The sequence below is a fragment of the Neolamprologus brichardi genome, chromosome 2, assembly GCF_056152115.1.
Source record: "Neolamprologus brichardi isolate AB-2024 chromosome 2, ASM5615211v1, whole genome shotgun sequence".
NCBI lineage: Eukaryota > Metazoa > Chordata > Actinopteri > Cichliformes > Cichlidae > Neolamprologus > Neolamprologus brichardi.
The window spans coordinates 30,010,521-30,038,437 of NC_142105.1; the positions used below are offsets into that span (position 1 = coordinate 30,010,521).

The following is a 27,917-nucleotide window of genomic DNA, read 5'->3' on the forward strand; positions in this document are numbered from 1 at the left end:
TCTTTTTTTTTTTTTTTTTTGTCCTGGAGGAAAACATCACTCAGACAGACAGCTGTTGTCTGAGTGGCTGCAGGTAAGAAAATGTTCAGGACACCCACCAAAAACAATGACGCACTCAAGAATAGAAACGATAGTTTCCGTCCGTGGTAAATAAGAACCTATCTGGTAAATAAACAGTACGGACTGTCCGGATACTCCTGGTACTGGAACTGAACACAGAACCTGAGCTAACTTGGCTAACTAATGCTAGCATCGTTGAGCTTGGGTTACCTGATTTTCTCGCTGGGCAGCAGGAGGGATTTCTGAAAAGTGTACGCTTTCAGTCGTGCTTCTTCTTCTCCTGTTTGTGTGAAACGTCCCATGTTACAGATTGAGCTCGTGGATGAAGAGATCTGCCAGCGGACCGAAGAATTCGAGCAGGTCACCATGGAAACCTAATGTTAGCAACGTTAAAGCTGGACGGCTGTTTAAAGTCTTACCTGCCATTAAACGGCGCCGAAAGACGGAAACACGAAGAGTTTGCCGTGAGTCTTTTATTTTATCTCTCTCTCTCTCTCTCTCTCGATATATGGTGATAGCCACTTTAACTTTTTGCTCCAAATAATCAATTTCCAATTTTAAAAATAGCTTCTCTCTTTTTTATTTATTGCCGTAGCCATTTATTTACTGGTATAATGATTTAAAAACAACAACAACAACAACAACAACAACAAAAACTGCATAACTGTATAAATCTTGCACTAGCAATTCTGACCTCGGCATTATCCAGTGTCTGTTCTGGAAAAGTAATGTATCTTGGTGCAAAATTAGATGAGACCTGTCATTATTCAACAGTTATCGTTTATATGGAACAGTGTCAGAAAAGATATAATATATTTTGTTAGTAAGTTTAAGTAATTAGGAAATGTTTGTTGTATTTAGCTGTAGTGTCCCCCTATGATTTCTCTACATATAGTCTTATAAAATATTATTAGATGTTTATCTAAGCATTAACATTAATTTATCTAAAGAGTACATTTAAAAAAAATCACACTGTTACTGTTTCACCCTAGTCACTCAGAGAAAATAAGTTAATTAACTTATTTAGGTTATTGTGCTTTATTTTGTGCATAGGTAACATGTTGTCTTCCTATTAAGCAGACATGTCATAAATGCTTTATTAAACACTGTGATAACTATAATCTGTTTCCAGCTTTGAAGACATTTTAAACATTTTCCAGTGCACAATATTTACCTACAGTTATCCCACAAGAACAAATTCTCTTTTTGTATAATTGTGCTTTGCTTTACTGTATTGTGATTCAGTATAGTTTCATACAGAAATTTTCACTTGTAGGGGTTAAACGCATCTCTCCCTGTCTCTTTTGCTCAGGTGATGGAATTTCCTCAGCATTCCCAGCAGCTGCTGTCCGCCCTGCGGTCTCAGCGCCAGCGGGGCTTCCTCTGTGACTGCACCGTCCTGGTGGGCTCATCCCGTTTCCTGGCTCACCGGGCTGTTTTGGCCTCCTGCTCGCCATTCTTCCATATGTTCTACTCAGACTCTCCAGGAGGAAACGGCACCAGCAGCTCTGTCACGCTCGACAGTGACATTGTCACATCAGCTGCATTTGGCTTGCTCTTGGACTTTGTCTATGAAGGAGTGCTGCAGCTTGAAGAGTCACCTCCAGTGGAGGACGTATTGGCAGCTGCAAGCTTTCTACACATGAATGAGGTGGTAAGAGTTTGCAAGAGGCGGCTGCAGAGACGAGGGCCTCTGGCTGAGGCAGACAGCACACGCTCTGAAGAGAGTGCTGGTTCGAGGAAGGAAATAGAGACACGTAGGGAGGATGGGGGTGACCGTGGAGCAGAGCCCATGGTGGCCGTGGCATCAGATCACTCAAATCCAGTCACCATAGCTGCACCACTGTTATCAGCATCCATGGTGGCAGAGAGGCGCCATGTGGAGACTGTGAATTCTGAACAAAGGACTGGTGGGGGGTCATCAGAGGCACGAGTTCAGACTCCTTTGAGCCCCGATCTCGCCGATACCACTCAGCCAGGCATGGATGGCCCTCCTCTGCCCCCAGGTGGAGAGCTGGTGCAAGGCTTCATCACAGGCCAGTCTGCCCCTGCTCCTGGAGGTCACATCAGGATGGGGGCTGTGCATCAAGGAGAATGCACAGCACTCTGTAGTCCTTGTAGCACCACTGAGACATGCAGGTAGATAAATTGTTGATTTACAGACAGAAAATAAGGAAAAACATTTAAATTGCAGCATACATTACTTAATTCTGTTCTATAATTATTTAGTGTTGTCTTTAATTCAGTTTCATAATCAGATGTTTTTAAGGGTGTAAGGACACATATATATTAGGGGTGCAACGATACACAAAATTCACGGTTCGGTTCGGTTCGATACTTTGGTGTCAAGGTATAATATTTTTTCGATACAAAAAAATGTTCATGCTTTTTTAATTTGTCATTTATTAAAATTATAAATTTATATTTTAACTCAAAAGTACAGTTTTTAAATTTAATGTTGCTGAAACAACAAAGGGATAAAATAATAAATCTATCTGATTGAGAAATCACTCATCTTTGGAAAAGAGAGTTTATTACAGAGAAATGGCTCTTTCCAAAATAAAAGTTATACTATACACTTCTTCTGGGGTATACTCTCAACAGCATATTAAACATATCAGGTCCCCATAAGGAGAATCATGTGCTAACGGCTGTCTAAATGACTCGGGTAAAGTTTGTAGCATGCGTGCTTGTTGCTTTTGTCTGCTTCCACTTGTCTTTGCACTAGGATGATGTTGGCGTAAATGTGCAGTCATATTCATTTTGTTCCCACTAGTGCTGTCGGCGTTAATCTGAAATGACGTCAACGCCATAATAAGGCAAATCTCCGTTAACGAGCTACCGCGGATCGCCCCGAGTGTGGGGCTGGAAGGCGTCAACATGTTAACAAGCTAACTGCGCTAACACACTAGTTCCCACCCATGTAATTGAGCATTGCGTGGCACATCCGACATACTGTTTTACTTTTGTCCGTGACGCGCTTACCTTCAGGGTCATACTTCACATGAAGACCAAAATAGTTCCAAAGGTCAGATCTGAATGAGGGTGGGGGAGGTTCAATTTGCCATGTTGCAACTAGCTTAGCTTCTGTCTTGCTAGCTTGCACTGCGCTCAGTGGATCTGCGCTTGACAGTGCAGCCTAGGCGGAGTAGTCGAACGCAGATCCACTGAGCGCTCACAAACAGCATCGTCAGAAGAAAAGTTGATAAAATAAATTAAAAATGTTGTATTATTCGATACATATGCGTACCGAACCGAAAGCACTGTATCGAACGGTTCAATATCGATACGAGTATCGTTGCACCCCTAATATATATATATATATATATATATATATACATATAAACAACAGGAGAAGTAAAGTAAAATCTGATTTCAATACAGCCTTCTCTGAGAGGACATATGATCATTATTTAGATTAAACCATAAGAAATTGAACATTCTTATTTCTTGTTATTAAAAGGCTTTGTATCTTCCTTTTTATTTTTCAGCAGTAACCAGCAGCCTTCCTCCTCATCTTCTTCTTCTCTGGTCCCAGTGAGCCAGGCTGCTGGTCGCTCACTGGTTGCTCTTCCCCAGTCAGAATCCAGTGCACATCCTGATAAACCGCAACTCCCACGCAATGGCTCTTTAGGGGAACCCTCAGTGACTGATGACAGAAGTACATTAGGCAAAGGACAGCAGATGGTTATGTTGATCCAAGCATCAGCTCTGACCTCACATTTACAATTAAGCGCACCAAAGACGCTGTCCCGGCGTGCGCCTCCACAGATCCAAATTCAGAGTGCCATATCGCTTCAAACCCAGAGCTCAGAATCCCTCGCTGCTGCTCCTCCTCCTCAGAGACAAATGCTTAAAGGACCTGAGGGGAGCACTGGAGCTTCATCTAATACTAAAAATCACCCTCTAATGGGGACAGATAGGAGAGGCAATGATGGAGAGAATGTGAAAGTCAAAGTGGAGGCCATTGTTATATCAGATGAAGAGCTAGAGGAGGAGAAAGAGGAAAGCAGAGAGAGAGAACCCGTGATGGAAGTTGATGATGACTTTGAAGATGACATCCAGGAAGAAGATCTGAACAGCCCCCAGTTTCTCTCTTCTCACCCACAGGGCTTCTTACAATTGACCTCCCAAATAAATGATTACTCCTTCCCCCTCTCTCCCTCCTCCTCCTCCTCTGGGGCTGGACCTTCCTCCCACGATGCTTCTAACTTCACTGCATCCCTCATTCCTCCATCCACATCTCAGCAGCATTCCGACCCTGTTGCATACTTCCAGGAGCTCCAGGACTCTGTAGGAAACTTCGTAGAGGACGTACCAACGTGTGGTGTCTGTGGAAAAACTTTCTCGTGCACCTACACCCTGAGACGCCACGCCATTGTGCACACACGGGAGCGGCCGTATGAGTGTCGCTACTGCTACCGAAGCTACACACAATCGGGCGATCTGTACCGACACATTCGCAAAGCACATGACCTCACGCTACCAGCCAAACGCAGCAAAGCAGACACAGAGTCCTCTCTGCCAGCGCAGCCACCACCACCTCCACCTCTTAGCTAACACAGATACCTTTCGCTTCCACAACAAAATGTACAGTATGTACATTTTCTCAAAGACCATACTGTTTGGTATGTAATCTGGACCAACCACCTTTCCTCTCTTTATTCTCTTCATAGCTGCCTTCACTTCCTCCTTACTAATCCTCTACATTTCCTGATTCACTATCTTTTGTCTGTCCTCTTCTTTGATTTTTTAATTCATCAGCTTCTTACAGTACTCCTTCCATCTGCTCACCACATGTTTCATTCATCAGTATGTTTCCATCTCTCTTTGTCCTTAATCACTCTAAAGCTGAGTTTATGGTCCAACAAAGAGAGTGTGTTTGCTGTCCGCTGGCAGTTTAGGCGTTGCCCGTATACCTGCAGAGAGCTCCGTTGTCATATGGAGGCAGTGTACAAAGTATGTGGTGCAACCGGTCTGTGAGACACTTTTGCTTGTGCTGTTGTTGATCCATCAGCATACATACAGCATATATAACATACAAAAGAGCTGAAGTGAAGCAGAGTGTTAAAACAGTAAAAAGTTGTCAACTGCAGCCACTGCCTGTTCTGTATTTTTCACCCCGAATGGAAAGATGTATGCAGACAAACACATTTTTGGGACCATAAATTACGCTTAGCCTGCTGCACATATTATCCAATCTCCCATCGTCCAATCAATCTCTATCTAGCTAATTATTTCCTCAATTTATGAACTTTTGTTTCAGATAATCCTAGACATATATCCTGTTTTACCCCAGAAGGTTGGTTCTGTTCATCTGGATGTAGCATTTTCAATGGGAGAATCGTTTCGTCACTCACCGATTATCTTCTTCAGTCTCAGCTGACTGCAGGTTTCCCCAACCTTATAAACAGTACATTATACATTGCACAATAACAGAACAAGCTCACTGAATGAGCAATGGGTTGTAAGGTCACTTCCTTGATTATTAATATGCAAATTGTCCTGACCATTGATCAACATCCACTGATCAAAGACCACTGATCAATGGCCACGAGTACCGTTCACAGAGTTGGGGAATGGCTGCATTGTAAGATCACGAAAGATGTACCGCTGGCCCCCTCCTCGATTCAGAGATGGTCTTTCCCTTTTCACCTAAATGGCCTTCTTGACTCCCCACTCAAACCAGCGTTCCTCCCTGTCCAGGATGTGTACATCCTCATCATTGAAAGAGTGTCCAGTGGCCTGTAGGTGTAAATAGACTGTGGAGTCCTGGCCTGACAAGTTAGCACTTCTGTGTTGTGCCATCCACTACATTATATTATATTACTCTGTTTATGTAGGGGGACCCTATCCTTAGGATGGACCTATTTTTGACGCAGCATGTTTTTGGGATTTAAAAGCCACAGAGATTCAGTGTTTAGAAAATGATACTCCTGACATATAAGGCACTACTATGGGCTTTCGCTTAGGCAGCAGATGTCCTTCTCTCCTGGATCAGCTGGAGCTTTCTTTAGGCACCTTCCCAGTTTTGACAAATGTCCAGCTGGGATAACCACATTAGCTCAGGGCCTTCTTGACGTGATGTTCTTCTGCTTCCCTGGCGCTTTGTCTGTGGGGATGGTGTTCACTCTATGTTGAGGCATCCTGATGACACCAAGTTTGTGCTCCAGTGGATGATGAGAGTCAAACCTTAAATACTGATCTGTATGCGTAGGTTTACGGTACACATTAGCTTTTAAATCTCCCCCATTACTGATGGAAATCTCACAGTCTAAGAAGGCTAACCTGTCAGTTTTTGTATCCTCCCTGGTGAACTCCATAATGACATACCTCACCTTATCAACAAAATCCAAGGTGTTCTGGATGCGGTGTTTAGAGCTGTCTACCAATGGGTGAGTTGATCATACAGACAATTGGTCTTGAAGGTGCCCCCTGTTTATGTGTCTTCGGCAAACCGTAAAGACTTGGTGTTGATTCCCCTATAGCTTGTCATATGAAGTCCGGTCAATAGCGTTGTCTTGTTCTAACTGCTTCAGACAATCTACCACCCTCTTCCTGTAGCCACTTCCTGGGTCTCGTTTGAGGGGTTCATAAGTATTTTTGTCACTGAGCAGTGACAGCATGTTCTCATGATAGTCTTTCTAGTTTAGCAAGACCGTGCACCTACCCTCATCTGCTGGAAAGATGATAATGTTATTGTCATTACTAAGTGATGTGAGTGCCTTCCTCTCCTCCATGCTGATGTTAGATGCTGGGGGCTTTGCATTGCTGAGACAGGCTGGAACTCTGTAGTTGTTCTGCTTCCAAGTCTGCAATTTTGTTGTTGTCGAATTGCTGTTTCTGTGGCTGTGATCAGTTCCACTAGTGGGATTTGTCTCGGCGTCACAGCAAAGTTCAAACCTTTTGCAAGGATGTTTTTCTCTGGTTGGGTGAGTTGTCTGTCAGACAAATTTTTCACCCACTTGTCCACATCTTTGTTGTGGAATTCTTCTCTCTTCTGGCTGCTGGGGACACTCTCTGTATTTCGCTGTCGTTTCCGACGCATAACAAGTAAGTCAAACTTCCTTTGTTGTCTGATCTTAGACTTCTCATGCTGTGCTAGACGAGCCTTCTCAGTGAATTCAAGCACCTTTTTAAGAGTATTCTCATCTAGAAGCATTGTAAGTCAGCTAGGACTGAAGAAGTCACTTGGATGAGTGACAAAACGTTTCTCCCATTGAAAACGCTACGTTCAGATGAAGAGAATTAACCTTTTGGGATTTACTTACCTGGATGATTGAGCATCCATCAAGACCTAATCTATTTTGGATTCTTTTTTTTAACACACATTACCCAAATCAGTTCTTACCTCCGCAGTTGCCTGTCTAACTTGCATTCATACTTGATTCTGCTTACTTTTAAAATATTAATAGAGTTAAAATTGAAATCCGATAGTTAAAAGTTCTCTAAAGCACCCTTTTAAACTTACCACGCAGTTACCTCTGTATGTCTCACGTGTTAACTCGAACTTAAGAGCTCAGTTTACCCACTGGCCAGTGGTGGAAATTAGGACCCGACACTGGCCAAATGTCTGTAAATTTATGAAGTGGTGTGTAAATTTGAACAATGCACAAGCCACCATTGCGGGTTTAAATTTGAACAGAAAAAACTACAATCAATTTGCACTACTGACGTTTCGCGGGCAACAATGCATCTGAATTGCTGCTAGTCTGCTGTAAATGCCATTATGCGATCTGAGCAGGTACTAAAATGTGACATTTGTCGGTAGCGCCACTCAATGAGTCATAAGAGCGTCGCGTTCGCGAAAATTGAAACCACCATTTTCGAAACCCAGCAGCAGGGGAAATGGCTACAAAAACAACTCTGTGGTCCCCAAGTCTGACGAAAAGCCACAGACTAAGCAGCAGGTATATTCTTGCCTCAACGTCCACCTTTTTTTGTAGTGTTCATGTCGCATATTAATAAAGTTGCAGGGTTTTCTGACACATTGCTGTGATGACAACCACGCAGGTTAGGTAGTACTGATTTGTAATGGAAAACCAGTCGATCTGAGTTGAGTCCCGTGGCGAATCAATCCGAGTAGGTACTAATGGAAAAGGGGGATCTAGAAGAGGGAGGAAAAATCGATCAGTAACATTTGCAATGTGGCGTTATATTTCTGGAGTAAATGTAACGCCACATTGCAAATGTTACACAGATGTGTAACAAGGCAAATGTTACACACAAAAAATTAAAATCGTGGCTGGTTAAATGTTTGAGTGGCTGAGAGAAAATTTCCCACCCCTGCCACTGACTGACTTTTATATCTCTCACAGATACCCCAACTTTCCTTTCTGGAAATTTGATCCCAATCTTATCCACACATATTGGTACTTCTTTCATTCACAAATCTAATCTGTTTAATGTTCACTGTTGTCTACTGGAGCCCTGGAACAGATTTGATAGCTGTACTATTGTGTACCCTTTGTAATATTAAGTGACACTTTGCACCCAAGTTTGTAATTTTAAATATCTTCATCATTGTTGCATCAAAGATGTATGTTTGTTAAAATTATCAGAAGAGATGAAAAAGATGTCTAAAAATATTAGTCATGTGACATGCTATACCACTTATGCTGTATTAACTCAAAACAAACACAAAGGTTTTATTTTTTTATTTGTTAAATTTGTATGACTGCTCTTTCAGTGCCAGAAACAGTTGATTTTTGTGCCATTTTATAGCACCTAATGTGAGCTCAAACTGTTTTGAAGTCACTTTGTCAATACCTGCCTCGTTTCTTTCTCTTGTTTTCATTTCCTTCCTCTTTATCTCTAATGCAGTAAGTGTCAAATGAGGAACATAAAGTAACTGATCCAGAAATACTGAAGTTGCATCTGAAAATAATGGAAATGGATAAAAGTGTTAAATTAACTTTTTTATTTCCAGTGACCTGCACAGGATTGGATTTTACATTGTAGTTTACTGCAAGTTATGCTCTCAGCTCTGTGCATGTCCGGTCGTAACTTCTGCGTCTTATCACCACACATTTCAGACTTTGTTTGACATTGTTCATCAGATACAATCAAATGTTGTTAAGGAGACAAAACCCTGAACGCTCCTGGCCAACATTTCTTGATTAGCTAACAGGTTGATTAATTCTCATACCAGTTTTACTTCTGTAATTTGACAGAACAGCATATCGTCTCAAGTGCTTGAAAAGAAGGCAGCTGGACTTCTTTATGTTCTTCTTGCCTCTCACCCAAGAGGCTTCATCAGCTGTCTGAGACAGCTGATTGACTGTCTTAGTGGGGACTGTATCCTTGGAGGTGGACCTGAGGGTCAATTACGCATTTGCAATGAATAGTTTTCAAGCACTTGAAACTACCATGACTGAGAACCACCACAGTATCAACACACTTGAACAGATGCAGTTTTCTGCCTTCTGTTTAAACTTTAAGTTAATGTTAAACACTCTTTCATTCTGCACCACCTTAAGTGTATTTGTGTGACAGCTGCTGTGTGTCGTTATTACCATACCGTAATCATATCATAATTGCAGTTAATACATATTAGAGGGTTTTATAGTAGCCAGTCTACAGAATCTAAATGTGCCCTTGTGAATAAACAGTGTTGAGTAGAACGTGCCACATGAACATGGTAATTTTTTCAGTGAATAAAACATTGCACACTTTGGTCAGTGACTTTTATTTTATTTTTTTTTGTTCACTAGAAAAAAACATGTCATTAAAGATATATACAAAGGTTATTGCTCTGCAAAAGCAACACTTACTGAAAATATTTCTTAAGCCTTTCCACCACTTATCATGAATAACCAGCAAGCGGCGCATTTCATATGTAAAATGCTGAGGAGATATCAGGCAGCCTCTTCAGTCTTCTACTGGAGCGTGGATCTGTGAAGAGACAAAATATCAGGACAAACCTGCAAATATCTGAAAATATTTCTGTCTGTGTCTTTTGCATTTTCATCAGTTGAATTAAACGCGGTTCCTCCACCAAAGAGAATGAGCCTCAACTGCAATTTGAGTTTACAAGAAAACGTCCAGATTGATATTTATGAAACCCGGTGAACATGTTCTGAATAGCCACAGATGGAAATGTAATATAGATCCAGGAAATAACTGGTAATTAACTCAGAACAGCAGCTTCAAGCAACAACTGGTATTACATGCTTAATTTCTTGTAGGATGTGATTAAAGGTGACTGAATAGTATATGAACCTGCTCCAAAATACAGCCAAGGGTATCCCAAGCTTGTTTGGGTCATATTTCACCAAAAAAACCCACATTATTTATGTTAAATGTAATAAATATTAATTACTAGGAAACAAAGATTGGTTTGATCTTGGATTAATGGATCCAAGAGGGGAAAAACAACTCACTGCCTCAGCCAAATCAGGCCAATCCATTGCCATCACAATAGTATCATCTGAATTAGGAGGTGTTTCCAGGTTCCAGTAGGTCATTTTGTCAAATACAGAGGATACTTTCACTGTCCTGTCCTGAAAACACACATAAACACAAGTTACAAAAACCTCATCTACGCATCTGATTTTATGAAATAGTTAGTGCTTGGACCCACATCTCCAGTGGTATTTACCTCCTGGTCTGAGCCGGGTTTGTTGATCTCTTTCAGTACCAGCCCTGTGTAGCCCTGCGGACAGCTGATCTCCTGCCCCTTTAACCCACGTCCCCTGAATGACACTGACTTATCTGCAATGTGAAAGGAAAAAACAAAACAAAGCATTGAGGATTCTTGATGTGTGCTGTGTAATGCGCAGTTTTCTTTCCTAAAGCACCTACTTGTCGCCTCCAGTCTGTCTAAACTGATCCTGTAAGGCTTTAACTCACTCTCATAAGTCTTCGCATAACATCCCACTTTTAAAGTTTTTGAATTGTTTAAAATCTTGGTTCTCACTTTTATGGCCTTACAGGTTGAGGCCCCCACATATTTTGTCAAACTACTCCACTTGTGTTCTCAAGTCCTTAGGTAGGGGTCTTCTTGTGATTCTGCAAACCCATCTGAAAACTAAATATGATAGTGACTTCCAAACCTCCAAAACTAGGGAATAGTTTACCACTTTTTACACACACCCTTGATTCTGTGGCATCCATTATAATGAAGCTTAAAACTCATCTGTTCAGACAGACATTCAGGTAGTGTTCATATGTGTCCACTTTGCTTTAGCATATGCTGGTTTTTGCGCTTTGTTAGTGTTTTCTGTCTCAAAAAGGACAATAAAGCTACATTTTCATTACTTACTTAAGTGTTAAATAGCAACTCACTTTAACTAAAAATTCCCAAGAATTCTTAAAAACCATTCCACTTTTACCCCCAAAATAAATTAATCATATCAGAAACAGCAGTTATTAAAAAAGCTGCAAAAACAGTTTAAAACCAGGATACTGGCAACTGTTTGCTTTATTTACACATTTAGTGATCTTTTATCTCTACATTTTTATCTGTCCACTGTGGATTAATCCATATTAGCAGATATCAAAAGATTTTGTGTTTACCTTGTTTCTGGTCTTTGGTGGTAGCAGTGAAGTATTGGTTGACCTGTGCTGGCCCATTGTGTTCAATCTCACATGGCATGAGGTGGACTGGAGCTTGCGGTGCCTGTCCCACTGATGATGCACAAAGTCGAATAACACTGGAATTACAGGACATCCTGCAGCCAGGAGACAGAAGAAAAAAGAAAGTACATTTTTAGTTTTTAATTTAACCTCAGTCTCTTTTATCAAACACAGTCACAGATTACAAAAAAAGGGGAAAAAAACTGCAGATGTCACTATAGGTTCACAATAGTAGGTTTTTTGAGCTCTTATGTCCAGCACACTAGTGTACTCAAAAATAAAACAAACAATAAATCATCTGCAATTGATTCAGAACTCATGGTGACTTCAATGTTATTCCACCTGTTTACAGCTTTTTCTGTTGTTCTGCCAGCCTACTTGTCTGATTCCCTGTCATCCATAACTATCTGTCAGAACTTCAGCTATGTAATCCATGCATCACAGCACAGGATGAAACTTTTTGGTAGACAGCTTTCAGTCTGCCTGAGTATCTGAGAGCAGCCAAAAGTAATACTTACTTTAAAACAATATTTTTTTTCTGGCTTTCGATGAGAATAGTTATTCGTTGGTCTCCATTTTTCATACACAGAATACGACATACTCAAAGTGAGCACATGCATGTTTTCCAAAGAATCTCAGAGAAAATAATTCCTATTAAATACCATACAACATGCAATAAAAGTCTTACATTTATTTAAAAGACATATATCTCCACCCTTACCTTTCTGCAGTTTTCCAAACGTGAAACGTTAAACTGGATCTTTTCCGGTAAACAACAAACAGAGCTTGTGATTGGACAAAACCTTCTTCTTCTACGCCAGAAGATATTTTGGCGGGTATTTTCTGCTCAGCCCCAGAATAGCGCCTCTTCCCGGTGAAGCTCGATCACAACGATTTTCCAAGGCTTGTAGCTTTTGTGTTTTCGCCCTCGAACTGTGAATCACACTCGCACCTCTAGATATGAGGTAGTTAGCCGTATCCTTTTTATTTATTTATTTATCTATTTGGTGGGGGGTTAAACACCTGTCTTTGTAATTTGGCTTTCTATTTGAAGTGAAATTAGCGGCCAACTCAATTGCTTCGATTTTAAAGGTTTAATTAAAAAAAAAAAACACGTTAATTCCCAGTTTTCATATAAGTATTTGTATTTTATTATGTACGTATATATACATATATTATATGTCTGCATAATATCATATATAACATAATAAAGTAATTATTACATAATTATTAACATACATAAATACATTTTGAGTAGCACATAAGTAGCACATAACAAGTACTTACCCTTACTTAAGTAAGAGATCTCAGTGTTTCATTTAATGATTATTTATATATATATGTGTGTGTGTGTGTGTGTGTGTGTTGTGTGTGTGTGTTCATCAGTGTTCATTTCAACACTGTAAAACAGTGTTGAAATGAACTAACAGATAAAGAGGAAGACAGGAGTGTAGCTCTCTGAACGTTCCTAACAAGAGAGGAACAAGATGTGAAATAAAACTAATACAAATACAAATAAAACTAATACAAACTGATACAGAGGCTGTTGGAAACATGAACACTAACACTTAACTGGATATCAGAGGCAAAGGAACAAAAGGGGGAACAAGGCATTAAAACAGAAAATAGACAGATGGTGATACAAATAGAAACACTGGGGAGACTATTATCACTACCAGTAATAATGCTATTAAAAAAATACATGAAGCAGAACACAAGATAACACAAAACTGAAACAAAAAACCCCCGGGGACGATGGACCACGAGATAAAACAAAATAGATCAACAATAAATGATCAGTTCAGCAAACAGTTTGATATGATTATCAGTTTCTGCTGGACATAAAACCAATACACAGTTCAGAATACTAGACCTCATGCAGCATTAGATCATGAGTTAGCATTTGTTACGCTATGGATTCAAACACTGAATATGGACAAATATGTTAGTTTTTAGGCATTATTTCAAGTACCATCACTAAATAATCTCACATGTCATAGTACACTTTGAAATGTCTCGTACATTCGGAGTATTTTGATGACGTGTGTCGCAGTGTTACTGAAGTCTTGTTCAGTTCTGAGAACTCTGCTACAGTTGGCAGCAGCATCTGTCTTAGTGTGGGATGGACTAAATCCTGTCCAATGTGAGTCCGAGAGCCACTAAGGAGAAGTTTCCTGGGGGAGTTTTTGCTCATATTGCATAAAATCTGTGTCAAGCCTCCACTGAGGGGACTTCAGGGGAAGAAGAAGACGTTTCCTAACTGCTCACGATTAGCCAGCGCAAGCAAGAGGTGAGTTTTTATAGCAGGACAGATAACTGTTGCAGGTATGTTGTATGGGATCCCACTTTTTTCTTGAATGCTTTATCAGGATGTGAAGAGAAAGTCTCAACTCCCTTCTTCTTTTATGATTTACAGTGTTGTGTAAAATTCTTGAGCTACCCTTCATTTATATTGAACTTCCAAGGAGCCAATCATTCTTTTCTGGAGGTTTTTCTTAGTTTTTCAGTTCAGTCTTTGTACCTGACCATTTTCAGAGGAATATTACTTTTTTATTGATCCACTTAACACTGACATATAAATCCATCCATCCATCCATTCGCTTCCGCTTATCCTTTTCAGGGTCGCGGGGGGCGCTGGAGCCTATCCCAGCTGCCGACATATAAATCATTCAAGCATAAAACACATAAGAGACAGCTTAGCAAAGAACTACTTTAAATCATATTTTTAGGCACACCCTACATAAAAACACATATTTTGATACAATTTCTTTAGTCGAATCTATAAAAATGTCAAAGATAACAGTTCCATAGACATTCCTTTTATTTTTTTATTGTTTTTGCAACAACAAAGGGATTTTCAAAGAGCTGTTAGCTAAAAGCTTGCCATATCTCGTCATGGTGTGCAGTGTCTCCTTAAAAATGTGAGGAAACTGGACAATTGGAGGACAAAAGAAGAAATGTCATTCCTAAAAAATAAAACTACAGTGGATCTGAGAGAAAAAAACATTTTTAAGGAAAGGAAATATTGGGAACATGCTGAGGAATGCCAAATTACACAAGAACTAGGCTAAACAGTGTGTACAGCCATCTGTAAATCACAGTGGAGGCTCTATCATGATTTGGGCTGCATGTCAGTCAGTGGTTTTGGAGATCTTATCAAAACTGATGAAATTATGAACACAGAAAAGTACCATCAGACTTTGATTCACCGCTGAATATTATCAGTCTGGCAGATGACTGCTGACACCGTTTGAAGTCATCTGATATGAAAGAACTCTGCATGTGACTGTGATTGGACTCAGCGGTTTTGCAGATCTCGGTAACATGAATGTGAAGGCTTGTGCCAAAACATCATAACATCACCAGCCACACTGATGTGTGTCTATATTTCAGGAAAATGTGAAGCAGATGACGTCTCAGATAACACTGAAACATTTTCAGACTCACAAATGTGGATCTTAACCTGCTTTAGCTGAGTCCATATGAGTCCTTATTTCCATAAAATAACCTTTATCGATGTGTTTTATTAACCTTCACTGCTTGTTTGGTTTTTAGATTTAATGGAGCGACATAGCAACTTGCTTTCACAAGGCGATGCAGAACCATCAGTCCTTATTGGTTGGATGCTGGTGAAGCTCCAGTACGCTGTATTCATTGCGATGTCACGGGCCCGGCAGAGACTCGTACAGCTCTCAATTGTGTTCTCATTTGTCTTCCTCATCCTGTGGATCGCTGCATTTCTGTACGGGACTTTCTACTACTCTTACATGCCCCAGGCGACTTTTTCTGCACCTGTGAACTACTACTACAGGTGTGTATGTCAAGTCCCATCCAGCTTCTGTTTCTGTGGTCCATTCTTTCTCATTTATTCATGTTTTAATCTCCAGGACAGACTGTGAATCTCCAGCTTCGTTTTTGTGCTCTTACCCTATGGCCAACATCTCTCTGATCAGAAATAAAAAACATGTAAGTTCATCAGTTTACTCCATGCAGGGGACTTATTAGGCTTTTCTTCAGAGGAAGAAAGTGGTCCTTAATGGGGAGCGGAGTGGGGAGGAACAAAAAAGGGCTTGTTTCAGACAGTGAATTAATTTTAAACAGTGAATCATGCAAAGCCTCACTAGTAGACTCTAAAAATAAAAATAAATGGCTGGAAATAAGCATAATTGTTCCCCTATAGACATTCATTCATATTATATATATGTATATATTTATATGCATTCCAAGAATACTCATATGTTTTTTGTAATATATATCGAGGCGCTGACATTCGGCCAGCCCTATCGGATGTCTTTGCAGCTGGAGATGCCGGATTCCCCAACCAATCGGGAGCTGGGGATGTTTATGATTAAAACAACCTGTTTCTCTCAGGATGGAGAGCAAGTGGCCTCCTCCGCTCGCTCTGTAAGCTGCACTCATACTCACTCAGCACCAGCGCGTCTACATGCAATCATATAGTGTATTTTTAACAGCTACTCCAGTGATTCACTGCTGCACTGCTGTGTGTTTCTCAGGGAAAACATCAGCTGTCTGCCTCCAGCTCTCGCTTTGTGAGTACAGTGCTGACGCATGCTAACCCTTTTAATCACACAGCCTGCTCAGAGCCAGATTAGAGCTGCTTATGGCAGGTCTTCCGCTGTGTCAGGTCATCCCACTGCTAAGGTTAATGAGATGACAGGACAAAGATGTGACATGACATCTTAGAAATACAAGATGAATATGTGACATGGACTGTTTGATTCTGCACCGGTACTCAAACTCTAAAGCTTTTTTTTTTTTTTTTTAATTTAACAGAAATAAATTATATGAGTTTTGTTTTAATTGTTTACACATCTCCATACTTTTTAGATGCATGTGTCTAATTTACAAAAAACCCTGGTAAGTTAATCCACAACCACCATGAACAGCCTATTGGTTCATGGGTGTAGTATAAACTCATGAGTGTCTGAGCCTGCATCTGTAATCCTTTCTTTAAATTTCATCACTAAAGACCTTTTTTTTCACATTTGTAACAAAAGAGCAAAATGAATTCATCCCAGAGTCTGGATAATAACATGTGCACTGTAAGTGAAAGATATTGTGCTGTGCTGTTGTGGTCAGAGCATACTGCGATACCGCTCAGACCTGCTGAGGACGCTGGGAACGCTGCTGTTCCTCCCGGCCTTTTTGACCGGAGCAGCCGAGCAGAAACAAGTGCTGGAGGTGGAGCTCTTCTCAGACTTCACAGACAACCCAGTGAGTCCTGCATATATAGATGTCAGATAAAAAGGGAGTAGGGAGCAATAAGCAGGACAGGGATACAGGGGAACACATGTTAATATGGAAACAGCAGGTCAATATTTAACTGACACCTAATTAACAAGTTTATTTTCCCTCTCTGTTCAGTATGCTCCCTCAGTCACGGCTGTCATCGAGATCATGTCCAGCAGGGTGCAGATATATTCATCTGACCTCTACATTCATGCTCATTTCACTGGCATTAGGTGAGAATTACCCACATAATGCACACATTTGCTTGAAAAAAGAAGAACATGTGTAACGTTTAACCCTCCTCCAGGCCCCTCTGTGTACTCAGATTGCAGGGTTCTCTTCACAGTCTAAAGCTATTTGATGACTGTGATGTATCCAAACTATCATATGGAGCACAATTTTAGAAAATTGCTTCGACCAGAAGGAATCATACCCAGATTACCCTGGTACTGAAATGTAGGCAAAAAGGAGAGCTTTCACGTGCTGCGATTTCTGGCACAGAAATACTGTGTATAAAAGAAGTTTTCGATCCATTCATATGTACCTCGAGGGCTTTCTTCCAGGAAAATGTTTGTAGTATGAAGGCAAAATTTTGAATGGCTCATTAAATACACTGAAGTTATTGTACCAAAAAAAAAAACCCAGCTGACTCAGAGCGCTTCAGCTAGAACTTTTCAAAGTTTGATTATTTATGAATTATAAATTTTTGTTTTGTTTTTTTTCCTGTGACCAACTGTCAGAATATGGCATTTTGTGAGATTTTCCTCAAAATCATGGGTTGGTTACTTGACAGAGATATAACAATGATAAGCCAAGGTACCAGTGGCTCTGCTTTCACTCATGGTTTATGAGGAATGAAGCAGAACTTACATTCAGCTCAATAACGCCACAATAAATGGAATAGAAATATGATGTGGACGTGAAAGAGACACACATTTCTCAGAAGTGGCTCTGAAAAACTTGAATTCAGGTAGCAGTGATCCTCATCTTTGTTAATCAGCTGCCAAAATCAATGACCCCAGGGCCCGACACTGTGTAGACTTTGGCCCAGTCCCAGTGACCACACTCAGAGACATGCATACTTTGAGAGGCATCACTGCTAAGTCTTTGAGAGGTGTCTCTGGCAGACAGTTTGAGTACTTTTTGGCATGGTTCTGGCTCAGGTTACCCAGAGTTTCTTGGACCTTTGAAGTTTTGAAGTTGTATTGATTTATTTCTTCTTTGTGATCCCCGGTTTGTTTGATGTTTATATTCACTTCATGTATTCTTGTATTTAGTTTTGCTCCTATAGTTTCTAAGTAGCTTCATCATTTCACTCTTCTTTGTCTCTCATATTTATGTGTCTGCATTTTCCCTATGTAGTTATCTTATTTCCTGCTTTATTTTGGAAGTTTGTGTTCCTTGTTTGTTGCTTTGAGTTGTTGCTTCCTATGTAGTTGCTGTCTGCCTCATTGTCCTTGTCAGAGCCTCAGTTCACTTCCCCCTAACATATCCCAGGTCCTGTGCTACATTTCCCTAGTATTTATTCCCAGTTTATGCTTCTGTAAGGAGACGTTTTTCTGTTGCTTTTTGTGTTTTGGTCTTTGTTTAGTCTGCACTACACATTCAGGACACTTTTTCTCTTTACCCGTTGCCTCACCAGATACTTGCTGTACAACTTCCCCGTCATATCAGCCATTGTGGGCGTCTCCAGCAACTTCACCTTCCTCGGTTTCATCTTCATCTTCAGCTACATGAGGCTGCTGTTTCAAGCGAAACCACAGCGGGTGAGAAGAGAGACCCATGACTGCCAACAGACAGGGCTCTAAACTTGAATTATCAGATTTTTCCTTCCTGGTCATGCTTACCTGTCACTGAGTTCCTTGTTGCCTACAGTTCAGAATGAGTTGGACAGAGGAGAACAACCAGCAAGGGGAGGAAAGAGCTGTCCCTGCAGGTACGTTATTATTTATGTTCATGCATGTTTAAACTAACTGGATCAGTTCAAGAGTGTGATTTACTGTCTTTGACTGCTGGAACAAATTCTTTGACAGGCACTGCAGAAATGCTGGGTCCCTTCCATCAAAACCCCACAGACGAGAGACAGGAGGAACCACATTCTCACATTGGAAATGGCACAGAGCAGCAAGACAGAGATACAATTGGTCAGGGAGAAATAAACGAAACAGAAGCAGCCTGAGGCAACTGATAAAGGAGGAGGAAAATGTGCAGAGAACAAGCATGATAATGTGATGTAAAGATGAATATTTAAGGCCAATATCTGGTTGAAAATGATGAAGAAAATCAATTTTACATAAAAGCCGCAAAGAAACCCTGTCATTATGAGAAAAACATTTCTTGGGAATATGTTAGACTGAAAAAAATATGTATGGTTTTATTTGTTTGAGTATTTATAGGCACCACAAATAAGTCACTTGCAAATGTCTTTATAGTCAAAACAAAAAGACATTTGCTCTGATATAAAATAACACATAATTACAATGATCATAAATGTTGTAATTGCTGGTTAACACTAATCATACAGACAATCATACAAAGTAAGAGGGGTTGGGATGGTTTGGAGATGTGCAGACGAGGAATAGTGGATATACTGGTGCCAAGCAGGAAGAAAAGAGAAACATCTAGGAGGAGGTTTATGGATGTAGTGAATGGGTGCGTGCAGAGGGATAGTTTGAGGTGGAGGCAGATGATGCCCTGAGGCAACCTCCAAAGGTAGAAACTGAATGTGGCTGAAAGAAGAAAAAGAAGTTACCTACACAGCCATCACCCCTGTGTTTCAGTGGCATATTAATCCAAGATTTCTATGTTAATTTACACTTAGATAAAATCTTTTCCAAATACATCAGTGCAGCTGAAAGCTGCTTTTGGTTTTGGGAGGGGTTTTAAATACAAGTAATTCATTTAGCTGGTTGACTGCATGAAGCATTACCATTAAAAAAAAGACCTTTTTTTTCAAACTGAGGATTCTTGTTCTAAGAAATGAGGACTATTTAATGTGAAAATCAAAATCAGTGATGCTTTTATACACTGGTGTTTGCTACTCCTTTCACATAACAGCCTAAACTGGCTCTAACCAGAATCGAAACAATGTGGGGAAACTCCAGCGGACAACTGAGTATGAGGACAAGTACGTTTAAAACAGAGCTCAAATTTTACAAACAAAAACTTCACAGATCAACTCAACGGATAACTTCTTTAAATCCACACATAAAACAGCAGAAACATCAGCAGCATGAGGCTGGGGGCCAGAAATGGCCCAAGACAGACTCAAACCCCAGCTCCTGCAGTAGCCTTTCAGAATATTGGTTGTTTGCTCAACACAGTGAGCCAAACGGTTACCCCACTGCAAGTCTTTTAAGCAATAGTTGCAAAAAAACAACAACAAAATACCACACCGTGTCTCTTTAGCTTGGGACAATTACACCCATCAACACGCACTTATTGGAAAGTTTATTGGTTACACTTTGCTAGTTCCAGATTGGATCTCTTTTCAGAACTGCCTTAATCCAACATGATATCGTACACATCCTTCTGAGATTTTGTTCTTTACTGACATGCTAGCATCACACAGTTGTAAATCTCCCGTTCCAGCACATCCCAAATATACTTAATTGGATTGAGGTTTAGTCACTGTGGAGGCCATTTGAGTACAGTGAATTTGTTATGTCCAAGAAACTATCTTAAGATTATGTGATCTTCAGAGATGGGCAGTAACGCGTTACTTGTAACGCGTTACTGTAATCCGATTACTTTTTTCAAGTAACGAGTAAAGTAAGGGATTACTATTGCAAAAACGGTAATTAGATTACCGTTACTTTCCCGTAGGAACGCTGCGTTACTGCGTTACTATAACCGTGATTTTCTTGCGAGAATGTCTCATGACAGTGAGGTAAGCGAGTGTGATGTTCGTGACAACAGCTGTGTGCAGATCAACAATGGATACTATATCGAGTGCGGGAGAGAGTATGAGCGTGCAGCGTTTAAAGCGTGGAAGTACTGACCTTACTTTGAGTTTGATTCCGTAAAAAGAGACAAAAACATTAGTGTCTGCTGTGCGTGGGAAGAAAACTTCTTTTTACAGCGAAAAAAAACCCCCTAAACTTCCAAGCAAGCACCGAGTAGCTACGACCAACTTGACCAACACTGGTGATCTTTGTGATACGGCGTGCTGTCCTGCTGGAAGCAATGATCAGAAGATGGGTATACTATGGTCACAAATGGGTCAATATGGTCAGCAACAATACTCTATAGGGTGTGGCATTTTAAGTAATGCTCAGTTGTTACTAAGTTTCCCAACACGTGCCAAGAAAAAATCCCCCACACACCACCCTGAACTGTTGTTACAAGGCATAATAGATTTATGCTTTCATGTTGTTTATGCCAAATTCTGATAATAACTTGCAAATGCTGAAGCAGAAATCACCAGTGTGTGAACTTCAGCAGGTTGTGTTGACCATGCCTTACCGTGCATAATGAGTTGTTGCTATGTGATTGGCTGATTAGATAATTGTGAAAATGAGCAGTTGAGGCTTTCCTAACAAAGTAGTCAATGGGTTTATTTCAAAGTAATATAACAATATACATGAAATTTATTCTACATAATAACTGTCTAGAATTTCTCTTTTCATTAAGCTGTGAAACGTTGGACTGTGGAGCTGTTTCTTTTGTTGTATGGTGAAAAGAAATTCTGAAAAACAACAAAGCAAAATTTGCATCTTTTTCTTATTACATAAATAATACTTTTTTTGCATTTATTCACTCGAATGCTGTGTAACTATTTAAATAAAACACTGTAAAACACATTCATTATTGGAGGGAGGACACCGTATTCCTGGATGTCCTCTTGCCAGTGGCACTCTTGGCCAAATTCCAGCAGCTGTCCCTGAATAAAGCTCTGGAAACTTAACAGCGTCACTGCATGCAAAATTTGGCACCAGCAGAGAGAATGAGAACGGGATGTGGCTCACTGACAGGCACACAGCATTGTGTAACTGAAAACTTGCAGGTGGAGGACACGGGTTAGGTAAGTTAGATACATGTGAGCATTTAATGCTGCTTCTTTTTTTTTTTCCAATTTCTGTCATTTAAAAAAAAAATGTTGTCGTTCTAGTGATTTTTAGACTCTTTGAATGCATTTCCTCAAACGTGTTCAAAACTGTGCATCTGTTGTAAAGATTTTGCTGTCGTACAAGCACATGTTGGCCTCACATCCGACACAAAGATGGACACTACAGATGACAACCACACAGAGGGGATAAAGATGGAGATAGAGAATCAGCAAATTGTAGAGAATGACTGTTTTTCCACCTTATCGGATAAAACGCATCAACATCTGTTGATCAGTGAAAGGCCGTCGAGCAGCTGCAGGATGGTCAGATTAAGATCCAGACCCAGTCTCCAGTCAACAAAAAGCTTCCCCCCTTATAGTCAGTGCATAGGTGGACTGGGAGAGGACGAGGACGAGGATGATCAGGACAATTCAGACATGGCTTGCCAGTCAAACGCCACAAATGTGAAGGAAGACAAAACAGAAGAACTTCAAAGCACAGAACAAAACAAAGAGCTGACTACAAGATCTCCAAGGGACTGGCTAAAGGCAAAATGGAAACCTAGGAGGAAGGAGAGGTCGGGGGGAAGCTTTGAGGTCGACGCAGACAGCTGCGAGAGAGGAAGGTGGAGTGGGAAAAGAAGGGTGGAGGAGACTGAAAAAAAAGAGGAATTTGATGATGATGACGATGATGAAGGATGTGCAAATGCTGAGGGAAAACACTGGAGAGGTAGAAACTCCAGCTTTGAGAAAGTGAGGAAAGAAGAGGAGGAAGACGAAGATGGGAGATCGACTATTTCAGCAGTAGAAGGAGATCCAAAGAGCAGCAGGGAGACCCCAAAAAGGAATGATGAGGAGGAACTGCCAGGAGTGACAGAGGGGTCCACAACACAACAGTGGTCCTCCCCACATCCTATCCTCTCCAAGCTTCTGCACTCTTCCACCTCCTCCTCCTCTTCCCTCAACCTTTCCTCCGCAGAGAGCGACGAGGTCTTCAGTGAAGGAGAGGATGCTGGGTCAAAGAGGAAGACATTCAGGAAGGTGAGGATATCTGAGAACAACACATGATACACAGATGCAGCTTTAAAGTATGTTCTCATTTTTGGGGGGAGGGGGGTCCTGGCTGATACACTAGCATTGGCTCGTGTGTCTGGCTGCTCTGGTTTTCCATGGAAGTAAAGTAAAACCATGTTTCTCAACTGTTCTGTGCACCTGTGGTCCTACTGATTTGCATGGGCTTGAAAGAGGACTTTGACAAAGTCAGATTTGAATGGTGTTTGCATGCCTGGCTGCTGCTGCTGCTGCAGATATGAGAGTAAAGAGCGAACAGAGGGAGGATGATAGGAAGCGCGCTCTAAACACAGTGTGTTTGCATTGTCAGACTTGCTGGTTGACTGCATGAAGCATTACCATTAAAAGAAAAACCTGACAGTCGGCTGTAGCAGGCCTGAAGAGTTTACAAAAATTTTAAACCAGCATGGTAACGTTTAATATGGAAGTGTGTATGATTGGAAGAGCTTAAAAATGATGTAATAGAGACATTTCCTCCAAACTGCAAGCCTGTCATTTTGTAACAGTGCACTACTGAACATGCTTGGCTCAGCTTCAGCTGCTTTTGGGTTTAGGTTTTTCATTGGCTACCTCTGTGTCTGTTAGAGACTGTTTTGTGTATATACAAAGTAGATCGTAACTGCTGAGGAATGTTCTGTTTGCATTTTTCAGAGTTTGTTAAGGCCACGTGACTACATGGCTCCCCGAAGTGGGAAATCAAAGAATTTTACGTAGTCATTTTATGCTTTTGTCAAAAGAAATGTACAAATGAACCATTTCCAAATTACAGAGAATTAAAGTTCAACGTGCGTCCATAGCTATGATTTCACTGTGAATGTTTTGACATTTCACGGCTGCAAACGTGCGTAAAAACACACATACTTGCCGCCACGCTGCCACGGCTTAAAACAAACCAGTTTCTGTTAATTTTATTAATAACATCTCTGTTTTTCCTACTGTGACAAAGCAAGTTTAGCCCTTCACACTAACAAACCGGCTTACCCTGCTTCTTTTTGCATGCATGCTGCTATTCCTGTTGTAGGTAAATTCGGCACTCTAAACTCCCTGCAGGTGTTTGTCTTTGTGCTTTACACATAGGTAACCTACATATTAACAAAGAAATGGAAGGTATTCTCCACACCCTGAACTGGCCTTAGAGATAATAGTTGTTGGATAACTACTAGACAGGAATGCTCCTCTCACGTAACATGCTTTTCTTTTTATGCCTCAGTGCCGCTCCTGGAAAACCTTCCTGACCATGATGCACTGGTCTATGAGCCGGCAGAGCTCCTGGGTCCAGCTGGCTGGACATCAAGGCATGTGTGTTACAGTTTCTTCCACACAGACACGTGCAGGCTTTCAGAAATCAGCGTGAACACATTTCCAAATGATGCTAGCTATGATGCTGTCTAACACATTGATGTCTACATGATTGCAAAGCTTTCCAAGAGGACATTTTTGACTTGTAAATATGAACTGAAGTCACCACCGGATGTACTCTATGTCATCACCACTGCTTGCCGGCATTAACTCACATTGACTCATATGTAAATATCCATGTGACTGCACATTATCTCAGCTCTTCACGGACTTAGTCATTGTTTTAGTTTGTGTTTCAAAAGATTATTAGGACGTGGGCTAGTCATTGAACAGTGGATGGTTAAAACCAGGAGACAGTGAAGCTCAGTATTACCTTTACTGAGGTGTCAGTCTTGAAAAAGTTTACTATGCTGAACTTAGGCAGTACCCATCACTCTGCTTCCTTCACTTATTGCCTTATTGATTGTATGGGAACAATAATTTCATCTCTTCTTGATGTTTGCTGATGTGATCAGGTAACTTCCAGGTCAGTAAAGGAGGCGAGGTGCTGAAACTATACAGTGAAGTGGAAGCAAACTGCCTGGATTGCCTGATGAGAGACCCGCTGAGACCCTTTGTCCCACAGTATCATGGCTTGGTAACAAGAGGGGAGCTCTGCTATATCCGCCTGGAGGATCTGCTAAGTGGCCTGAAGAGGCCCGTCATCATGGACTGCAAGATGGGAGTCAGGTAAGGCGTCCCTCACAGGTGACTCATCAAGTCTTGATTGCAGAATATTAACATTCAGCTACATGAAGGGCTTCAAAGATTTCAGATTTTATGAATAATACGCTACACTGGTTTTAATGTATAGAAAGGGTATTTGGGAATAAATTGTTTATATCATGTTCTTGCTATGATGACTAACATCTACTCACGGAAGGTTATTTTTATATCGAATCCCAAAAAACTGACAAAACATTAAAACTTCAACATCCAGTTTGTTGTTTTGAATGGTTCAGATACGTCTTTGTGTCCACAAGGAATGAATTGAGTCTTACCTTCAAGTGAAACCTCAGCATCTAAACATCACACTTTCTGCTCACGGCCAGGAATTAAACCTCCCCTTGAATTTCACTCACTGTGGTATATCACACCATTACTTCCAGTCTGATATTGGTGTTTTTGTTTACAAAGTTTGAATGACCCCTTTGTCAAAACTAAATATCTACATTTTCTTTGCTAGAACCTACCAAGAGGATGAATTAGTCAAAGCTCGTGTCAAAGCTCCTCTGCGAAGCGACATGTACCAGAAGATGGTGAAAATGGACCCTTCTGCTCCGTCAGCAGAGGAACATGCACAGAGGGGAGTCACCAAATGGCGCTACCTTCAGTGGAGGGATTCAATCAGTTCTACGTCCACGCTGGGCTTCAGGATAGAGGGCATTATGGTAGGAGTAAAGGCCAGGGAAGGAACTGCACTGTTTATGTTTATTAAAACGATCCGTCTGATAAAGTATCTGTTTCTGTCTCTGTGAGTCAGATGGAGGATGGTAGCATCCAGCGGGACTTCAGAAAGATTCAGACTTTAGCTCAGGTCACTGAGGCACTGCTTTACTTCACCAGGAGCCAGCTGGACACTCTGGTCAGTTCTGCTAACATGTAAAACTTGTCCTTTAGAAAACGCACCTGAAATCATGTCATAGTAAGAAAAAGATTGTTTGATAACAGAAAACAGAACTGGCAACTTCAAAACTGATAATGAATGCAATCCTTAATGAGCAAGCAAGTGGAAAAAGTGAGGATAAAGAAACCCTCAAGTGGAGACCTGGTGAGGACTTACATCTGCTGTGACCTGTCAGGGTGGTAGGGAAAAGTGTAGAGAAGTGCAAAGTTCTTGCAGTGTATACCTAAAGACACTTACCAGACCAAACTATTTTGAAAGAATAATCCAACACCAACCACTTTACAAAATGATCAGAAAATGTAAAATTACTTTTGGATTTTCTGCTCATTCACATCTCTCATTCTTAATTTTTGGAGAAAGCAGACCTGCATTTTCTGGCAGAGCTGTGACCATATTAAAGGCATCGTCTTTCTTTTACAAATAAGAGTGAAAAAGTGTCATCATGACCAGAGATGGGCAGTAACGCTTCTTCCAGTCAGAGAATGTTGCATATAATTAAATTTTTGCTTGATGCATAAAGTTAAAAGATTAAAACTAATAAAACAAGTTTTAAAAACTTGAAAAAAGACTTTTCCATTTGATTACATTTTATATGATGGATTATGCAGAAAAAGTAGAATTGGGCTGAAAGATCTATCGCTTTATCACCTATTCAGGTTGTAAATTGTGTTTTTAAAAAGTAACTAAGTAACTAAGTAACTAAGTAATTAATTACTTTTGAAAATAAGTAATCAGTAAAGTAACTGGATTACTTTTTTGGGGAAGTAATCAGTAATTAGTTACTGATTACTTTTTTCAAGTAACTTGACCAACACTGATCATGACTTGTCAAATGTGGGCCCAAATGCAGGCAGGAATGAGCTAAAAATGATCCGTTTATTAAAGATGTTGGCAGATAATCCACAAAAGGAAAAAAAACCCCACAAAGTCCAAAATATAACTGAAAATACACAAACATAAAACTTGGAAAACACACGAGGACAAGGAGACAGAAACAATTGTCACACAGGGGTATTTGGGGCAGCGAGGAGACCCAGCTGAACTGGGACTCTAATAAAAAGTCAAAACGCAAAATAAGTAAACTTGAAAATCTCGTAAACGGGCACACAAACTACTCAAGCAAAATGAGAAACAACTCAAACCTAAAGCATACTTGAACCCAAAATGAAACTAAAACTCTAAAAACTCAGAACCGTGAAGAGACCCAGGGATAGTGACACTGAGTGCTTAGAGCAGCCTACAGCCCAAATTGGCTGCACATACACTGACCTGGTTATCTGAAAGCTTTGGTCATGTCTAAGATGAGCATCCACTGTTGTAACAGTGAAAACAAGGAAAAGCATAATAGACCCCATTTAACGTTTTAGTTATCATAGCTTCACCATTTGCTGTTGCTAAACATCTCCACCCATGTGTGTTCTCAGAGAGCGTACCACTCCAGACTCCTGGCCCTGAGTGACGCACTAAAGAATTCGCCATTTTTCAGAACTCATGAGGTTAGTCTACATGTAGAGATGAATCTTGTTCAATTGTTCGATAAATAAAAAAACACATGAATTCATCATAGCCACTCTTACAATACCTTTATGTTTTTTAATCGATCAGGTGATTGGCAGCTCGCTTCTCTTTGTCCACGACCACAGCAAGGCCAGTGTATGGATGATAGACTTTGGAAAGACGACGCCTCTGCCTGACTCGCAGGAGCTCCGACACAACGTCCCGTGGTCTGAGGGTAGCAGGGAGGACGGCTACCTCATCGGTCTGTCCTCTCTCGTCGCATCTTTAGCCCAGGCCATCAGTGTGGCCTCCTGGCAGCAGGAGGAGAGCTGTGAGGAGGAGCAAATAAGCCCGTGAATGTGCATTTTTGACAGTCGTTACACAATTGTAAGTGGATGAGATGGACAAATCGACTGGTGTTACATCGGAGTGGTTTCATTCACTGGAAGA

The 27,917-nt window shown here is 40.7% G+C and overlaps 5 protein-coding genes across 11 annotated transcripts in view; 3 read left to right on the forward strand and 2 right to left on the reverse strand.

The window, feature by feature from the left end:
- Positions 1-433, reverse strand: part of trpt1 (tRNA phosphotransferase 1) — a 5,895-nt gene extending 5,462 nt beyond the window's left edge. For 2 of the 3 annotated variants that reach the window (XM_006781311.3, XM_006781310.3), the window contains exon 1: positions 271-433. In XM_006781311.3, the coding sequence (XP_006781374.2) occupies positions 271-428 (158 nt within the window). In that variant the 5' untranslated portion in view covers positions 429-433. The remainder of the gene's footprint in view (positions 1-270) is intronic. The other variant, XM_006781313.3, reaches the window with a different exon arrangement.
- zbtb3 (zinc finger and BTB domain containing 3) lies at positions 23-8,259 on the forward strand. 3 transcript variants are annotated; one of them, XM_035910071.2, is made up of 4 exons: positions 23-73; positions 370-524; positions 1,373-2,199; positions 3,552-8,259. In XM_035910071.2, exons 2-4 carry the CDS (start codon positions 438-440, stop codon positions 4,618-4,620), a joined length of 1,983 nt encoding a protein of 660 aa, XP_035765964.2. In that variant the 5' UTR covers positions 23-73; positions 370-437; the 3' UTR covers positions 4,621-8,259. The 3 variants fall into 3 exon arrangements, with proteins under 3 accessions (XP_035765964.2, XP_006781377.2, XP_006781378.2); XM_006781314.3 differs by having other exon boundaries at positions 35-524; XM_006781315.3 differs by having other exon boundaries at positions 35-524; positions 3,555-8,259.
- A 1,479-nt stretch (positions 8,260-9,738) lies between these two features.
- On the reverse strand, positions 9,739-12,444 carry rnaseh2c (ribonuclease H2, subunit C). The gene is made up of 5 exons (XM_087850692.1): positions 12,359-12,444; positions 11,578-11,732; positions 10,661-10,773; positions 10,443-10,562; positions 9,739-9,954 (listed from the first exon to the last, which is right to left on the reverse strand). Exons 2-5 carry the CDS (start codon positions 11,729-11,731, stop codon positions 9,931-9,933), a joined length of 411 nt encoding a protein of 136 aa, XP_087706818.1. The 5' UTR covers position 11,732; positions 12,359-12,444; the 3' UTR covers positions 9,739-9,930.
- A 1,394-nt stretch (positions 12,445-13,838) lies between these two features.
- On the forward strand, positions 13,839-19,409 carry LOC102776627 (seipin-like). 3 transcript variants are annotated; one of them, XM_006781306.2, is made up of 10 exons: positions 13,839-13,927; positions 15,193-15,448; positions 15,525-15,603; positions 15,898-16,041; positions 16,152-16,187; positions 16,738-16,872; positions 17,023-17,120; positions 18,530-18,653; positions 18,763-18,823; positions 18,921-19,409. In XM_006781306.2, the coding sequence occupies exons 2-10, from the start codon at positions 15,198-15,200 to the stop codon at positions 19,064-19,066; spliced, it is 1,074 nt and encodes a 357-aa protein (XP_006781369.2). In that variant the 5' UTR covers positions 13,839-13,927; positions 15,193-15,197; the 3' UTR covers positions 19,067-19,409. The 3 variants fall into 3 exon arrangements, with proteins under 3 accessions (XP_006781369.2, XP_035767496.2, XP_006781370.2); XM_035911603.2 differs by lacking the exon at positions 16,738-16,872; XM_006781307.2 differs by lacking the exon at positions 16,152-16,187.
- Positions 19,410-22,108: 2,699 nt separating this feature from the next.
- Positions 22,109-27,824, forward strand: si:ch73-22a13.3 (inositol-trisphosphate 3-kinase A). The gene is made up of 7 exons (XM_035912848.2): positions 22,109-22,975; positions 24,216-24,300; positions 24,820-25,033; positions 25,530-25,734; positions 25,827-25,928; positions 27,395-27,466; positions 27,576-27,824. Exons 1-7 carry the CDS (start codon positions 22,109-22,111, stop codon positions 27,822-27,824), a joined length of 1,794 nt encoding a protein of 597 aa, XP_035768741.2.
- Positions 27,825-27,917: the final 93 nt, after the last annotated feature.